General features: G+C 39.5%; 1 protein-coding gene across 3 annotated transcripts in view; it reads right to left on the reverse strand.

The window, feature by feature from the left end:
- The window catches only part of LOC105387810 (irregular chiasm C-roughest protein-like), a 148073-nt gene that overhangs the window by 42404 nt on the left and 88530 nt on the right, over window positions 1-17139 (reverse strand). For all 3 annotated transcript variants that reach the window (XM_048629821.1, XM_048629820.1, XM_048629822.1), the window contains exons 4-11: window positions 16634-16714; window positions 15923-16074; window positions 14463-14554; window positions 13458-13566; window positions 9347-9431; window positions 8697-8785; window positions 3764-3866; window positions 2366-2499 (exon numbers count right to left, since the gene is read on the reverse strand). In XM_048629821.1, coding sequence (XP_048485778.1) covers window positions 2366-2499; window positions 3764-3866; window positions 8697-8785; window positions 9347-9431; window positions 13458-13566; window positions 14463-14554; window positions 15923-16074; window positions 16634-16714 — 845 coding nt within the window. The remainder of the gene's footprint in view (window positions 1-2365; window positions 2500-3763; window positions 3867-8696; window positions 8786-9346; window positions 9432-13457; window positions 13567-14462; window positions 14555-15922; window positions 16075-16633; window positions 16715-17139) is intronic.

Consider the following 17139-nt stretch of genomic DNA (forward strand, 5'->3'; position numbering starts at 1 on the left):
AAAGAGTTCGATGTCTTGCAAATGACAAAATGGCACTTTTAAATACACTTTCTGTGTGATAAGCTTCGTCGTTTTATACGCCACTAGTTTCATACTAAAGTCTTACACACAAACATCCAATAATACAATATTTAATCGAGCAATCAAGAAACGCATCTGGTCGATACCACTTCCAAGTTGCCGGCAGATGGCCGATCATTCGTTTTTTTTCTAAACCCGTTTCCCTTCGCGTCTCCTTTAATGCCACGATGGTAAGACAAAAAAGGAATAGAATTAAAAATAGATTTAATGTGTCTCTATGGTATCTTAATGTGGTCAATTCTATGGTAAAGCCAATTATTTATTACTAGCTGTGCCCGCGAGCTTCGCTTCGCCTTAAAAAGTTTTCCCGTGGGAAATCCGGGATAAAAAGTAGCCTATGTTCTTTCCCAGGGTCTATACCATATGTATACCGAATTTCATTCAAATCCGTTCAGTAGTTTTGGCGTGAAAGAGTAACAGACAGACAGACAGACACAGTTACTTTCGCATTTATAATATTAGTTAGGATGGAACTTTTTTTTTACTCAGCACAAATGCAAAACAATTTGCACCAGGTGAAGATAATTTAAACATCGAAAAATTTGCTGTGCTTAAAGCAATCTCTCCCAGACTCCCAATAAATAGGTACATACCAATGATAATTATGCATAATTTTGTATAAGTAAAACCCAGCGATTCCTTCATGAGAACTAAACTGATTAAGATCAAAGATATTTACATTAATTCTTAGTGTTTCCGTGAAATACTGATATCTCTGATCACATTAACAGAGGATTAAGGGTTAGAAATAGGATTATTTTAATGTTATGACTATGAGCTAAGCGGCACCATAGCTTATCATAATGATCTAGGGATAAATTAATATCACAGGGTTATATAAAAATATAACAATATCATTGTTTGCTCCTATGTTATTATAATTAACTTATTCTTTCATAATATCATAACCTTTTATTAGTTTGTTAAAACAAGATAACATTGTGCTTTTTTAGGTTGGTATTTTAAGTTTAATCCAAAATTGTTACACTTTTATATCGTTTTTCATACAGACAATCCCTATATAGAGTAAAGATAATAAAATAAAATAAAAAAGTCTGCCGCCGCGGTTAAGTCGAGACGATCTCAATAAAGAAAGAATTTTATTATAAAGATTAAGAACTTTTAGAATTGGGTCATTGATGTTTCGTCGAAAAAGAAACATATAATAGAGGTGAAACGGAATCAGATATAGAGATAGTAGCATGTAGGCTAGATAAAATTTTACTGTTTAAGTAATTTCAAAAAGTAAACAAATAAGTATCCCAAGTAGATACACCTACAAGTTTTGAAATGGGCAGTATCGGAGAACTATCATTGTATACCAAGTTATTTAAGTCAAGAAATAATAAGAAATCCCACCTCTGTGCATACATAATGAACCTAGGTATATATAAATATAGACTAAACAAGGCTACTGAATCTATAAAGGATAAAATTCAACAAATAATAAATAAATTTAAAGTCCTTTTAGCTTTGCTGGTACGATACTCATCAATGAATGTAAATTAGAATAGTGTTTGCGCTGGGAGAGAAAATTGGTGGACACATAACCGTTTAGTTGAGTGTACACTGTAGCCAATCGAGCATTGGTTATAGGTAATACAATATTATAACGTAACAAATATTATTATAAAGTCTCTCTGGTATTGCAGAATTGTTTAACGGCGCCATTATTTTCTTTTCCACCCGCAATCGCATTTATATTTAAACTCGTTTACAATTCTTCTCCTTTGCAAACATGGTTAAATTTTAAACCGTTTCATCCCAGATTTAACTCCCACGGGATCGCGGTATTTGCTTATCTTGTTTATATTTGGTCTGTATTTTTATTTGCTCGCGTTCTCAATGTTTTCTGAATCGGAGCTCATTCGACTTTTCTGATGATAGCAAAAATATACCTCCGAGAAATGTAGGGACGAATAAAATAATGTTGAAACTACTGAGATGTGTACTCTATGATTTCCATACCATAACAGTATTGGCCTTGGGCCTTGACACACAGATCTACATAATTATCCGGTCCTTTGGTATACATGACAGCTCCTATACAATATGACCGATGTAGAAAACGCTGTATCCACTAAGTTATGACTACATTGCGTTCCCTGATCCCACTTCTGATTTCACAGTCAGATAAGATATCTAAAAGTAACCGGTGTTGCCATGTAACTAAGATTTTCCGTCCTAAAAGCGTCTGCCGTGGCTTTTGCTCGCTTCCGCCTTCGCCGGTCCAGGGCGGAATGCTCCCCTAGTCTCCACGTCCTCTGGTCTCCTTGCCACTTACCCCGACGCGGCCGGGCTCGTGCAGCAGCCAGCGCACGGCGGGCGCCGGCGCGGCGTCCACGTCGCACTGCAGCGTCACCCACGAGTCGGGGTCCGCCTCCACGTCCATGGGCTTCGAGCGGAATGATGGCGGGTCTGGGGGGAGAAGAGGGGTTGTTTAGGATTGAAGAGTTCTCTATTCTATTCTGGAATATTAGTGTGGGTACCTGCCGCTATGTAAGTAGCCGCCTGTAAATGGCGTCTCAAAGAGCATTACGAATAAAGAGACTATTTTGCAAATAGTTTCTACGAAAGCCTCGAAAGGCGTGGGAATGATTGTACATTATCAGCTAAGTTTATTTGCTACTTCACATATAGCAAAATAGGTGTCACTGACTAACACCTTCAGTAATAGTCAGCAAAATAAATGTAAGTTAGTATCCTTACTATATAAAGTTTAATCCTAAGAGTCACAGCCTTTTATTCGTCAATACATTTGAAGGACAACTTTTATTAGCTGTTCATGAATCTGAAATCCTCTTATTTAAACATAAACAACTGTTACGTGACAACAAGGAATCATCTACAAACAAGTTGCAAAAACACACTGGAATGATTTATTCGCCGTCGCGCGACAAAGAGAGACTACATTTTAAATCAGCGTAAATGCACCGATAAGGACTTCTACGAAACTTATATATTTCCACGAAACTTCGGAAACTTTGGGGAACTTTCGGGAACTTTGAGGAAGTTTGCCCTAGACTGCACTCGACTTTGAGAGGTGAAAATATTATTTCATATTGTTGTGATTTTAAATGGGGCGACTTTTTGCTATCACTGCTATTTATTGAAAGTTTGCAATATTCTAGGAAATCAGAATATAAACCTGTAGCTTCCTAATAAGGTCACGCTTATAACTTTTAAGTTGTTTTTCGTTAGTATATTTATAAGGTACCTTTCGGCTTTTACAATACTTTCTTCTTTTTACATAAAAACAAGAGTTTGTGTCGCGAAAAATAAATAACGGCTGGACTTTGGCTAATTAAGTAAAAGGAGAAAGTCGGCTCTGCCTGAAAAGGTTCTATGACATGGATGAGTTATGTGTGACTTGTGTGAGACATTTAAAAACAGAGATATTAACAGGGGTATAGATAAGTTAAAACGAAGTAATTAGTGTCAAACTCAATACATTTCGAATCCGAAAATCGTTTTTAACCAACTTCACGATAGGGGTTCTAGATGAGTACAAACGCACAGCGAAAATCAGATGACTCGCTCGCGCCTACCAGGCTTAGCGTGCTTACATAGAGAATCGGGTTCCTATTGTACCTACCTGTACCGGTAACCTGATTCTCTATGTAAGCACCCTTACAGTCGCTACCATAACATATTATGTGTGTGTGATTTACAAGTGACTCACAGGTGACCTGCAGGCGCATGCTCTGCTCGCTCCTCCCGACGCTGTTCCCCACCTCGCACTTCACCTCCGCGTTGTTCAGCTTCTTCGTCACGTTGAAGATTATCTGCAACGAGAGGAAATTGTTTAACTATGTTTTGAACTGTTTCTTCTGCTTCTTCTTTTCCAAGAGCGATTTATACTTCAATAGATCTATCTACCTATACAAGGTGTTGCATATACTAAGCCGAAAAAGGGGTACTCAGGGCTATGAACAACTTTTGTTCTACGAGTTTTAAAATTTTCAACATCCTGTATAGAAGCGAGTTTACTAGTGTAAAACAACTAAACATTTGTGTTATAGTGGACAAACTGATGTCCCCATGAAACATATTGAGAATTAAACTTTTTTCAATTTGCCATAAAAAGTTTAACAAGTACCTACTGCCCGTGGAGTTTCGTATTTAAGAGATTGAAAAAAGTACTAAATTACTACATGCCTATATTTTTTGTAATAAATCATAGTTAACTATAAGCTTAACATGCCACAATAAAACATGCTACAACCCGTATCTCGGCACAACTTTAAACAAACACATCGCGTGCCAAAATACAATTATTATCAAAACTGTGAAATATTTTGATAAAATATTATTATCATTGAAATTGTAAACGCTATCTCCCTCCACTGCGTCCGGGGTTTAGGGTTCCGCAGGCACTGTGGAGTTACAGAGTGAGGTTTTATCAGTGATATAAATAGACCAAAGGCTGGTCATGTCAATAGTCCCAAAATGCTTGATAGTTTCATTTGCAATAAACGTCATTTTGCAAATAACTTTCCTTGATATAATAATTATACTGCAATATGACGAAAAAACGGAAGTTCCTGTATTTTAATTGTTTGTTTTTAATATTATTCTTTGTTGTTCTAGACCTTTAATTATTATTAAGTCGGTATATAAAAATATGTTAAGTAGCTACACTATTGCATTGGTTGTAACTGTAATAATATTGTAAGTTTTTGCAAATAAATTAATATATAAATAAATATATATATTATAATTAAAAAAACAACAGATCCATAGACCATCCAGAACCTGATTGTGAGTAAGAACGTGAATATCTACCTACATGTATACCAGTTTGGTATAAGCCCCTTGGAAGTATAACTGGATTCACACTTGACTATCCATGATAAACTGAACCTAACAAGCTGCTCACGACATAACTTAAACTAATAGTCGTAGAAATTAATAATAACTCGCACATTATACATAACTTATAGCACGCAATCTGTTTAGTTACATAGAATATAATTTTACTTAACAGATTTTGAACGGCTTAAGTTAAAAAACTTATTTGAATGAAAACGGACAACTAATTCTCCGGTCTAAAACTGATTCTACGATTTCTTCATGTAGAAGCATAGAACAACGCGGACTCTGGTGTACCCTTTTTAGAAGTAAGTGATGCTGTATGCCAAACGTATAACACTGACTTTTATCCTCGTGTGTAAATAAAATAAGCCATCAACAGACAGTAGTCGTCCTCTGCTGGACATACACATGCCTCTCCCAAGGAGGAGGTTGAAAAGATGCTCGAGGAGTTTCTTTCGCCATTTCTTTCCTTCTCAATGACGGGGCCTTTGTGAAATGGTGGTAGATGACTATCGACAAATAATTGTAAAATTTTACGTCGATTAAACCATTTGAATTTGAATTTGAATTTGAGCGCCACAACACTCGGTCCTCGGCCTTCCTTATCCAGCCACCACCGGCGACCCGTCTAAAGACGGATCAGCAGTCTGAAGGGCGTCTCACTTAATATAAATAAAATACAAATAGATAAGTACTTACTCTTTATATCGCGTAAAAATTACAAATATCATTAAAAAAAGTAATTAAATCACTTCCAGACCACCATAACAAGTTCCAATTAAAAACCGCGCCACAACTTTAAACAATGGCGTAAATTCATAAAGTTATTAACCTCAGTTCTATTGTCGTATGTGTGTGATGTTAAAAATGGTTCAGCCCAACCCTCTCATGCAAATGTATGCTAATTCTGACTTCCGGCGCTGGCTTACAATGTAGTGTGTACTGCAGGGTTAGCTTAGCTTCATATAGGTATAGCACAAGACTGAAAAAATCATCCTTTGCTATATAATTGACAATTTAATTTAGTATGTTTTGTTCTGTTGCGTCCACCAACCCGCACTTGGCCAGCGTGGTGGACTAGGCCAAACCCTTCCTTCATTGGAAGGAGACCCGTGCCCCAGCAGTGTGGACGTAATGGGTCGTAATGATGTTCTTTTGCAGTATAGTAAAGAGTTTTTAATTTCTTATTTTCAGGGTTTATAATCGTGGTAAATGATTGGCAATCAGACATCCGGTGACAATGAAAAACAGCGTAATTAAGCTAGCCTTTTCTGTTAAGGAGCAATTTGGTGCCATTGTTAACCGACTTCAAAAAAAGGAGGAGGTTCTCAATTTGTCGGGATCTTTTTCAGTGGAACTTTTTCATTGTTCGTCAATGTATCTACAGTGATCATGAATAACGCGTGGTCTTGTCTAAATAATGTAAGTACCCTTCAGATGACTGTCTTAACCGACATGTGTAAAGCGCAATGAATAAAATGGTCAAGTAAACAAGTAATACACGTAGCATAAATGTCGCAGGCATCTGGTTTAATCTCCTGTTTGATTGAACCGCTAGCCCGTTCATTGGATGACGTTATTCAGTTGTATGACTAGGCCGAACGTTGATTCTACAAGCGTCACAAAACGTCCAACTAGTTAGCGGACTTAAAATCAGTCAGGTGGTGAATAAAACAAATATGGCGTCTAACAGCGAACAGCTGACACAAAAAGCACTTGTATTGTTATTTTTTGCAAATAAATTAGCTTTAAAGTGCGTTATTTATGTTAACGGGCTAGCGGTTCAATCAAACAGGAGATTAAACCAGATGCCTGCGACATAAATACAAGAACCTAACATTACTTTATAATTCAGCCACAGGACATGGCTAAACAAGTAAATAAGTAAAACTGCGTCTGAAATTTATAATGCATGAAAGTATACCCTTGGGATGGGTTTGGACTCGTTTGGAAATTAGCATTGTGCCCAATTGTGTGCTTAAGCAACATCATACATTGTTATTCCATATCGAAAGCATAAAGTGCGCAGTGAGACTAAAGTGCGAAATAAATGGCTATTTGGCAGGAACCTTGTCGAATTAATGTTGACGTGACGTAAAATGACGTCACTTTTACGTAGGTATAGTTTATTGAAAACTATAAAAGCTTACGTTTACTCGCATACGCCTCTTAATTTATCTGTACCTATGTCTTTTGTTGTAGTATGTGTTATGTTTCAGTGGAACAAAAATGTTTTGTCTATCTATCTATGTATCTATCTATCTACAAAGTGAAAACCATCAGGAAACCTTTGGCAGATAATATTTGAAAACTGCTAGTTCGTTTTATGAATTCAGGAGTAACCATTTTAATTTTTCTAAACAGAAGGGTCCAACCTCAAGTCCCAGTGCAAACAGCACCTCAAGGAAATCCGAGCGAAAGGATGAAAATAATAAAATTGCGAAAGGAAACAAGAAATCTCTCACTTTGTGCTAAATTTTATGGTCCGTAAAGTGGACCTTACGACCTAGTACTTAAGCGCTACATTGTTCCCCGTGTGTATATATATTCTGATGCTTCCATGCTTAGATTAACAATATACGAAAAAGATAAGAGTGTGAGTGCAAAATAAACGACAAAATAAAACCCAACTTTTGAATTTTGAATCGGTTAGAAGATTTCGTGACTTTATTCATTGGTAAAATGGTTGTCATTATTTTGAACTTAAAACGGTTTGACAGTAAACCAAATGCAGATTACATTTTTTCTTTGCTTTTGTATGTATCACTCCATCTTGCCCGTATATTGTTAATCTACGCTTCCAAGAGCGGATGGGGTGGCGGTATATTAGATTGTATTACTTTACTAAATAAACTGTGTTTTTCAAACTCCTACCGCAAGAACGGTGTGTTATAGGTTTACTGTGTATGTGTGTAGCATAGAATAACGAGCACTAGTAGTACGCTTAAATTTTTAAGCTTTTTTAGGGCTACGTTTTTTTTTCTATGACATTGTAATTCTATACTACTGTACTTGTTATTCTATGGTGTGTAGTCTACAGGTTAAATAGGGCATTAAAAAGAAGAAGGGCAGACAGAACAAGATGAAAAATAAACAAATATCTGCCCCAGCCACTAATCGAACCCGGACCTTCGGCATATAAGTCAGAGTCTCTAACCACTACACCATCCCATCCGATCATCTACAGGGTGTTGCAAAAAAGGGTATAACCTACATGTGCTGCACACGTATATAGGTTTCGGCTTAGTATACTCTTTTTGCAACACCCTGTATATGTGTGATACTCTAAAGGTCTAAAGTGTCTAAAGTCGAGTCGGGATTCGAAGTGGCGACTCCTTGAGGTTTGGCAGAGCCACCGAAAACTTCCCTAACTGATGTTTGTTTGTTTTTGGCAGAGAGTGGGCTGGATGTGCTAACTGCCCACACTGACAAACTTATAGTAACCCCGATTTTGCATTGACGAAGCGTAAAAAAGGCTTTTTGGAATAGTAAAAGAGGGCTATACTGGTGATTGGGAAGGAATCAATATTGGCTACGTAATAATAGATTTTTCATACGCGAAAAGACGAAAAATCCTGAGATTTCATGTATAGTAATCGGTATCAGTATTTCCACCTATCGGTATTGTACGTATCGGACCTAACGGATTGTCATACATGTATGGAGAAACAGCGCGACGTCGGCAATGCCAAATTTATATTCTGAATACGATGCGTCCGTTACGTACGATACCGATAAAAGAAACGTGCGACAAACAAACTTCATATTCTATTCTATTCTATTCTACAGCTAGCACTCACCAGTTCATCCGTGTAGTCCCCCACGAGGGGGTGGTCGTCCAGGTACCACGTGTACGAGTGCGCGGGGGGGTTCGCCGCCACCGCGCAACCTGCGGGGGGAGGGAAATATTAGGGATAGCGCGAGAGCAACCTGAGGGGATGGAACTGTTAGGAATAGTGGCAAGAACTATTGAGATGTGAGGAATATTGCAAGAGCAACTTGGGGGGATTGAACTGTCAGGAATATTCGCAGGAAGAACATATAGTTGGGGTGAGAGTATGTCCTGATGGTCAGGTTGGAAGACAGGAAACATAGGCCTGCTCTTTCTTGCACAGGAAGTAGACTCAAGTGACTTAACAACTGTAGTTTATATGTATACGTCCGGCAAACCCTGGCACCAGCCAATCATCAGCCAATAATCATTCACAGCTGGACATAGGCCTCTCATATCCTCGGCCTTCCGCATCCACCCACTACCAGCTACCTGCCTACAGTCATCGGTCTAGCGGGCAGGAGGGTGTCCCAGGCTGCGTTTGCATGTTCGTGGTCTCCACTCGAGAACTCGTCTACCCCAACGGTTATCGGTTCTTCCGAAGTTATGACCAGCCCACTGCCACACAGCTTGCACATTTTGACGATTATTAAAGAAGGTTGTGTAAGGTATACTCACGTATCCGGGCCTCGCTGCCCTCCCTGATCATGTTGTTGACGGCGGGAGACGACAGGGACATGGTCAGTTTCGGCGCGTATTTGACCTGTAACCAAATAATCATCATATTATGTGGAACCCCACACACGGCCTTAGATTAATAATATAAGAAGAAGAAGATGGTATGTGAAAGCTAAAAAAACTGTCCGCATTTTGTTTACTGTCAAACTGTTTTAAGTTCAACCTATTGACAACCATTGTAGTCATTGCACTAATAAAATAAAGTCACAAGTTAATCTTCTAACTTGTGACTTTATTTATTGGTGCAATGGTTGTCAATAATTCTATCTATCTATGTATTTGTGTAGATATATCAGCTGTCCGACACCCATAACACAGGTTCTACCTAGCTTGGGGTTGGATGGCCGTGTGTGAGATGTCCCCACATATAAAAAAAAAAAAATAATAATAATTAATCGAACAGTAATTAAAAATAAGAGCTCAGTGGGGTGTTTTTTCGTTTGCACTGACACACCATATTTTCAGTATTAAAATAACGTTGCATCAATCTCTTTATAATAAAACTAGCTGTTCCCGCGCGCTTCACTTCGCCGTAAAACAGTTTTCCCGTGGGAATTCCGGGATAAAAAGTAGCCTATGTTCTTTCCCAGGGTCTAGACCGTATGTATACCAAATTTCATCCGTTCAGTAGTTTTGGCGTGAAAGAGTAACAGACAGACAGACAGACAGACAGATAGACACAGTTACTTTCGCATTTATAATATTATAGTTAGGATGTTGCCACTACACTTCGAGTTTTATTACAAAAGAGCATATTAAATGGCGTGTATGAATACATTACTGGGGCCGGGGGTTACTCTATACTGGCGATAAACTGACGAACGAGAGCTGTCATGCAATTCGGTATGTTAAGTAAAAATTTTTGATGCTAATTCCAAAACAGTTTCGAGATATTATATTCTTAATAAGTGTCTCATTCTTAAAAATTAAAATATCCAAGGATTCCGATTATTTTATCAAAAATGAAAATATAATTTGTCCTTCAAGACGCTGCGCAAGGTTAAAGTTTCAACCAAAGAGAATAAAAATTTTCAATTGTTAAGTGTCACTTCTGTCAATCTAAAGTGTAAATATTCACAGAGTTACGATCTTGATGACGTCAGCGGCTTCATGGTAGCGAATGACGTCATAAAATCGTCGAAGAGCCGATCTTTAATTATTTTTTATTAAATTAACGAGAGCAGTAAAATAAAAAATATTCAAATTAGTGTCTCAAATTAGACGACCGAATGGCGTAGTGGTTAGTGACCCTGACTACTGTGCCGATGGTCCCGGGTTCGATTCCCGGCTGGGGCCGATATTTGTTTAAACACAGATATTTGTTCTCGGGTCTTGGTGTGCCCGTTAAATGGCAATAGGCCCGCCCCCTATTACATTGGGACTAACATAACACTCTGGCGAAAAGTGGGTGCAGCAATGCACCTCTGCCTACCCCGCAAGGGAGTACATTAGTACAAGGCGTGAGTGCGTGTGTGTCTCAAATTCCAACATACTTCAATTTAAAATTATAAAAACAATCACCATAAAATTACTTAACATACCGAATTGGCACGTTTAATACAGCGAGATAAGAGTCTGTTCAGAAACTTAGTTTTTCGTCATGTGGAGTGACCCCGGCACTTCATTAAATGTCTAGACAATTTGTAAAGTGCATTTGCACAGTGGAGCTATTAATCTTTACCCGTATTCATGCATATTGCATCTCTGCCTACCCCGCTAGGGACTACATTAGTTAAAGGTTAATACAGGGTGTTTCAATAGCGTAAGCCGAAAGGGATGCCCAGCTCATCATTCTGAACAACTTTGGTTCTGCAAGTTCTAGAAACTCTGAAATGTAATTATTAATTTAAAACCACCATCACACTTTATGTGGCATCGTCGTGGGACACCCTGTATAATTATAATATCCAGAGCTTTGTATAATGAATTATTACTATACAATATTTTATGAATGAATGATTTACACGAGCCCATCTTACAGCACCCCTTATATATCTGTCAGAGGTTAAATAAAACAATCTACAAGGAAGAAAGTCATCAACAAATATCAGAAGAAGTATTACTCCGCCATTACCGTACGGGATCATGGGAAAGGTCCATAAAACGGTATACAGGGTGGCATTTTATAAATGATCTTACCGCTGCCGCTGGCATATCAATGTACGGTCTGGGCAAAACAAAACTGACAATTCTGAGCAGCTTTTAGAGGAAAAAAATGAGTAGTTAATAAATATATTTCATAGTAAAGTAAAAACAACTGCAATTTTTGTTGAGATTTCAGACTTGTTCCTATAATATTGTTTAGTGTGTCGGGTAGATTCAATCGGGCAATCTCAATAATAAAACAGCACCCTGTATATTTGAGTTTACTCCTCAACTCGTGTGGACCATAAAGAAGTTTTACACTCGCCCGCATGGTTATACGAATACAGTATATGCAAAAAACAATAAAAAACAAACATCAAACAGTAGTAATTGTGCTTTATGTGCTACTAGCGCCATCTGACGGGCGAAACTGACGTCGTCTTTTGTTAGATTACGTATGTGATGAGGGATATAGATCCGCCAAAAAAAACTTTAAACAACTTTTAACAAACTTTCCTAAGAACTACATCATCATCAAACTTCTTAAAGAAATTACTCTATAGGTACTTATGTTAAAACAAAAATTATGGGCCAGTACGAGTATTACTTATGTAAAATTCTGAAAATAAAAACTTAAAATAAAAAAAACAATAAAAATCTATATTTTTTATTAATCAACATGTGTTTCTCGTGGCAAATACGCAAAGTTTGTTAGTACCTATTATACCTAAATTAAAAACCATTTAAAGGAAGCGAAACTCGCGCGAACAGCCAGTTCTACATAAAAAGTGCGTCAAATATGCCGCAGCGGCTCACAAATGGCGGCCATATTGGTGCCACAAATCGCCGTTTGTCCTCACTAAGGGACAGTTCTGGCTAATTTCGTAGCGACACGAAACTACCGAACAGCCGCGCTAAAACTGCTTTATTTGGTATTCCAGCGTTTACTGCCGGCAATAATACTCCCGTGGTATATGACAGTACATTCTGCATGTGTAGATAATTTTCATGGTAGATATTTCGAAATGCAATGTGTGTGACCGTATTGCAAATTTTACTATCTAGGGACACACACGCACTCACGCCTTGTACTAATGTACTCCCTTGCGGGGTAGGCAGAGGTGCATTGCTGCACCCACTTTTCGCCAGAGTGTTATGTTAGTCCCAATGTAATAGGGGGCGGGCCTATTGCCATTTTACGGGCACATCCAAGACCCGAGAACAAATATCTGTGTTTAAACAAATATCTGCCCCAGCCGGGAATCGAACCCGGGACCATCGGCTCAGTAGTCAGGGTCACTAACCACTACGCCATTCGGTCGTCTAGAGACTAGATAAAATAATGTTGAAAAGTTGGTGCAGAAACGCAGTGGACCAGCGAGGTGGAAAATGGTTCAAGCTAAGGAAGGCAGTATAAACCTTGGGGATGAAGGTTCCATTCGAGAGAGCCAGGTGCAGGTACTTACACACCAACAGAGAATTAAATACAGGTAGTTGCAAAAAGGGTACCTATACTAATCCGAAACGGGGTGATTCAGGGGGTCACGGGGCAGATACTTTGTTGGTCACATCACTTTTACTATGGAGAACGATACATTTTTTTCGCGAGTTCCCAAAACTTGGAGAACAAAAGTGGTTCAGAATGACCCCATGAGTAACCCCCTTACCACTTTTTCCCACACCCTATTTAGTAGACGACCGAATGGCGTAGTGGTTAGTGACCCTGACTACTGAGCCGATGGTCCCGGGTTCGATTCCCGGCTGGGGCAGATATTTGTTTAAACACAGATATTTGTTCTCGGGTCTTGGATGTGCCCGTAAAATGGCAATAGGCCCGCCCCCTATTGCATTGGGACTAACATAACACTGGCGAAAAGTGGGTGCAGCAATGCACCTCTGCCTACCCCGCAAGGGAGTACATTAGTACAAGGCGTGAGTGCGTGTTTTTTTAATGCAGTAAGCTCACCTCGACATGCACGAAGGCCATCCTATAGGCCCTGTCAGCCGTGTTCTGCGCCTGACACGTCACCGTCAGGTTGTGATGTTCCATGCTGGGGGTCAGCCGGAGGGTCGACCTGGAGAGGAAGAGGGGTTAGAAAAGATCAGGCTAAGGGTTGACCTGGTGGGGAGAGGGGTTAGACAAGGCAAAGGGGACTTGTGGCGTGGTGTTTCTTTCGCAATTTCTTCTCGTGAGTGACTGAGCCTTTGTGAAATGGTGGTACAGCAATGAGTCATATTATTATATTCAACTTGACATTTCTTCTTGTTAATTTTGTATCTGACACAAAATAGGTAATACACTTTAGGTTATTTGTGAATTTATCTATACTTTGTATAACCGCACTGCTGAATAAAACAAACAGATTGTTCTACTTTTAGCATAAAGCAATCGTAATTAGTCACTTTGCTTATAAGAAATTCATTAATTTATTTGCTCTCCATTTGACCTCCCAAACTAAGGTAACTAAGTACCATCAAAGAAATCTACCCTGATTTCTAAACAATATAGCGGGATCAACTCGTGTTTAACCCCCGACAAAAGAGGGAATGTTATAAGTTGTGTATCTGTGTGAAATTTCGATTATCTCGGGTGAATATGGAAAAATCTGGCGTAAAACGTCAAACGTCAAAAATTCTATAAGTATGACCTTAACTTGGAGATTGTTAGTGTAGATTTGCAACGGAGATATATCTTGGGCTCCGGAATTAAGCCCCAGTGGCTATCAGGACTTCAGGAAATTTCCCCGATAGTACCTAATTCATTACAAAACCTACTTCCCTACACATCAATAATGAAGTTCCTTCATTGACCTGGGCTAGCACGGGGCGCATTTAAGACGTGACATAAGTTTTACATCGCGCTCACTCACATCGCGCAGCCTCAAGAGCGAGCGCGACGGAGAACTTTTGTCACGTTTTAAATGCGCCCCGTGCTAGCCCTTCTGGTGGTATATTATGAATATTAACTGACCTGGTGGTGAACCGCTGTCCGTCGGGCATCAGCTCCACCTTGGTCTCCACACCGTCCCTGATGACCGCCTGGTGCCCGTCCACCCACGTTATCTGGAAGAGAGAGCTTCGTGTTATAAGACTGCCTTTTTAGGGTTCCGTACCTCAACAGGAAAAAAGGTACCCTTATAGGAGCACTTTGTTGGTCGTCTGTCTGTCTTTCTGTCTGTCGCCATCCTTTTTCTCAGAAACGTATAACAGTTTTTTTATGTAGATGTACCCTCCGGCTAGATGAGATGACGAAAGCTATAGATCGCATCCAGTGGCGTGCTACTGCTATAGGAGAGGCCTACGTCTAGCAATAGACTACTATAGGCTGATGATGATGATAGATTTAAAAATAGTATGTACAATTGTACATAATATACATTAAGTATCATACATTAAGTATCAAAGAATATGCGGTGGTAGCTCAGTCGGGTAAGCGCCCGCTTCTCACGCAAGAGATGCGGGTTCGAATCCCGGCGCTGACATGTACCAATGAGTTCTTTTAACTTAAGTACAATGTATACCATCGCTCTTACGGTGAAGGAAAACATCGTGAGGAAACCTGCATATCTAGATTTAGCACATCTAGATATGTGAACCCACCAACCCGCAGTGGACCAGCGTGGTGGGAAATGGTCCTAGCTTAGGAAGGCAGTTTAGACCTTGGGGATATGCACAAAGGTTGCAGGTACTTACACCCCCACAGAGAATAGAATAGAATAGAATAGAGGTCTAAAGTGAATTGACATGTCGAGGTATGTGAGCCCCCACTGGGCTTTCCGTGGAATAAATTATACATATATGCATCGTATTTGTATTTATTGTAACACATTTTTGTTGGTTTGATTAAGTGGGCTTCTGGTATTTTATGGTCGAAGGAGTGTTTTATGTTTATCCTTTATTTATGTATATGTTTTTAACCACGGCGAAAGTGAGCCTTGCGAATACGTTTTTATGAATAACTAGCTGTTTCCCGCGAGCTTCGCTTCGCCTTAAAAAGTTTTCCCGTGGGAATTCCGGGATAAAAAGTAGCCTATGTTCTTTCTCAAGGTCTAGACCATATGTATACCAAATTTAATTCAAATCCGTTGAGTAGTTTTAGCGTGAAAGAGTAACAGACAGACAGACAGACAGAAAGACAGACAGACAGACACAGTTACTTTCGCATTTATAATATTAGTTAGGATTGATTTAAAACTCTGGATGAAAAACTTCTCTAACAAACAAAAAACCCTTCCATAACTACAGCCAAAAAGATAAATTTCAATTTATGCCACCCCTATTAAATTTATTCCCTCAACTCTTTATCTAATCAAAAATTACAATATTTAGACCGACTTTACTTACAATCACAAAATTACAAACCAAAAAAACACCCACTTAAAAATAATGAAAAACCGTAAAAAGGCGGCCTTACCGCTCAAAGCGACTCACCTCAGCGGCAGGCTTGCCCCCCACGGAGACGCACTCTATATCCACAGGGTGTCCCTCGGTGGCGTCGATGAAGGCACCCTGTATAATGCGCGGCGGCTCCGGCGCTACTAGCACTGAGAGCTGCGCGTAGCGGGACCGGATTGCAGGCTCCCCTGTATATGGAATGGAAAGGTTAGATTTGCTATATAGATATAGCTGTGTAGTTTAGGGCAAAGAAACATAGCTACTTACACTCAGAAGAGTCATAGTGAGAAGGATCAGGTTTATTTTAATTTATGGAGTATGGATCCCCTGTGCAGATGGCGGGTGACCGTTTGGGGTGGCGATCGTTAGGAGAGGCCTATGTCCAACAGTGGACTACAGATGGCTGAGAGAGAGAGAGAGAGGATCCCCTGTGCAAAAAAGTTTCGCCTTCAGACACATAGATTCAAAGTAAGATCCAATAGAGATTTATGTTTTCTTTGATAACTTATTTTTCTTTTGGTCGGTCACTCACAAAACGCATGCTTTGCAATCTAAACGACAATGATGATGAAGTTCTTCTTCTTCTCTTATCGGTGATAAACACAAGAAGTATGTACAATAGGGTTTTCCATCGCCACCATGGTGAAGGGATTGATTATTCAGTCAGATTAGCGTCAGTTGCTGATTGCTCAGCATAATGGGGACTATATAGAGTCAGTTGCTGACAACCAGTGGTTCAGTGCTTACCGTTGGGTCCGGAGCTGACCTGGCACTGGTAGCTGGCGTCATCTTCGAGGGTCACGTCCCGGATGTCCAGGGAATAGTCGCCTGCAACAACAAATGTACAATTTAGTGTCTTCATAATTATTCGGAGCTACAGGCAGGCGACTGGAGAGCGACTGCGCAGGATAGAGACCAGTGGCGACTTCTTGTGTATGACGCCAAGGTCCACTTAGGGTCGCTGAGCCAGCGGAGTACCTAAGTGAATGTCACCATAATTATACAAAAACATATTATGTAGGGAATGGATATGCCAACAATTCCATCGGAGGGAGGTAGCTTTGGTTCTAAGGAAAAGCAGTTTTTTCGGGTCGTGATATACCTAGAAGTAGAAAATGGTGGACGTTTACAAACGAATGTTATGAGAGGATTGATTGACCAATGGCGACGCGCGATTTCCACTCACTTTGCACCTCCAAGGGGACCTATTATGACGAGCAGAATTGTAAAATACATATAAATTCTTATAATAT

Source organism: Plutella xylostella, chromosome 24 (assembly GCF_932276165.1).
Source record: "Plutella xylostella chromosome 24, ilPluXylo3.1, whole genome shotgun sequence".
Taxonomy (NCBI): Eukaryota; Metazoa; Arthropoda; class Insecta; order Lepidoptera; family Plutellidae; genus Plutella; species Plutella xylostella.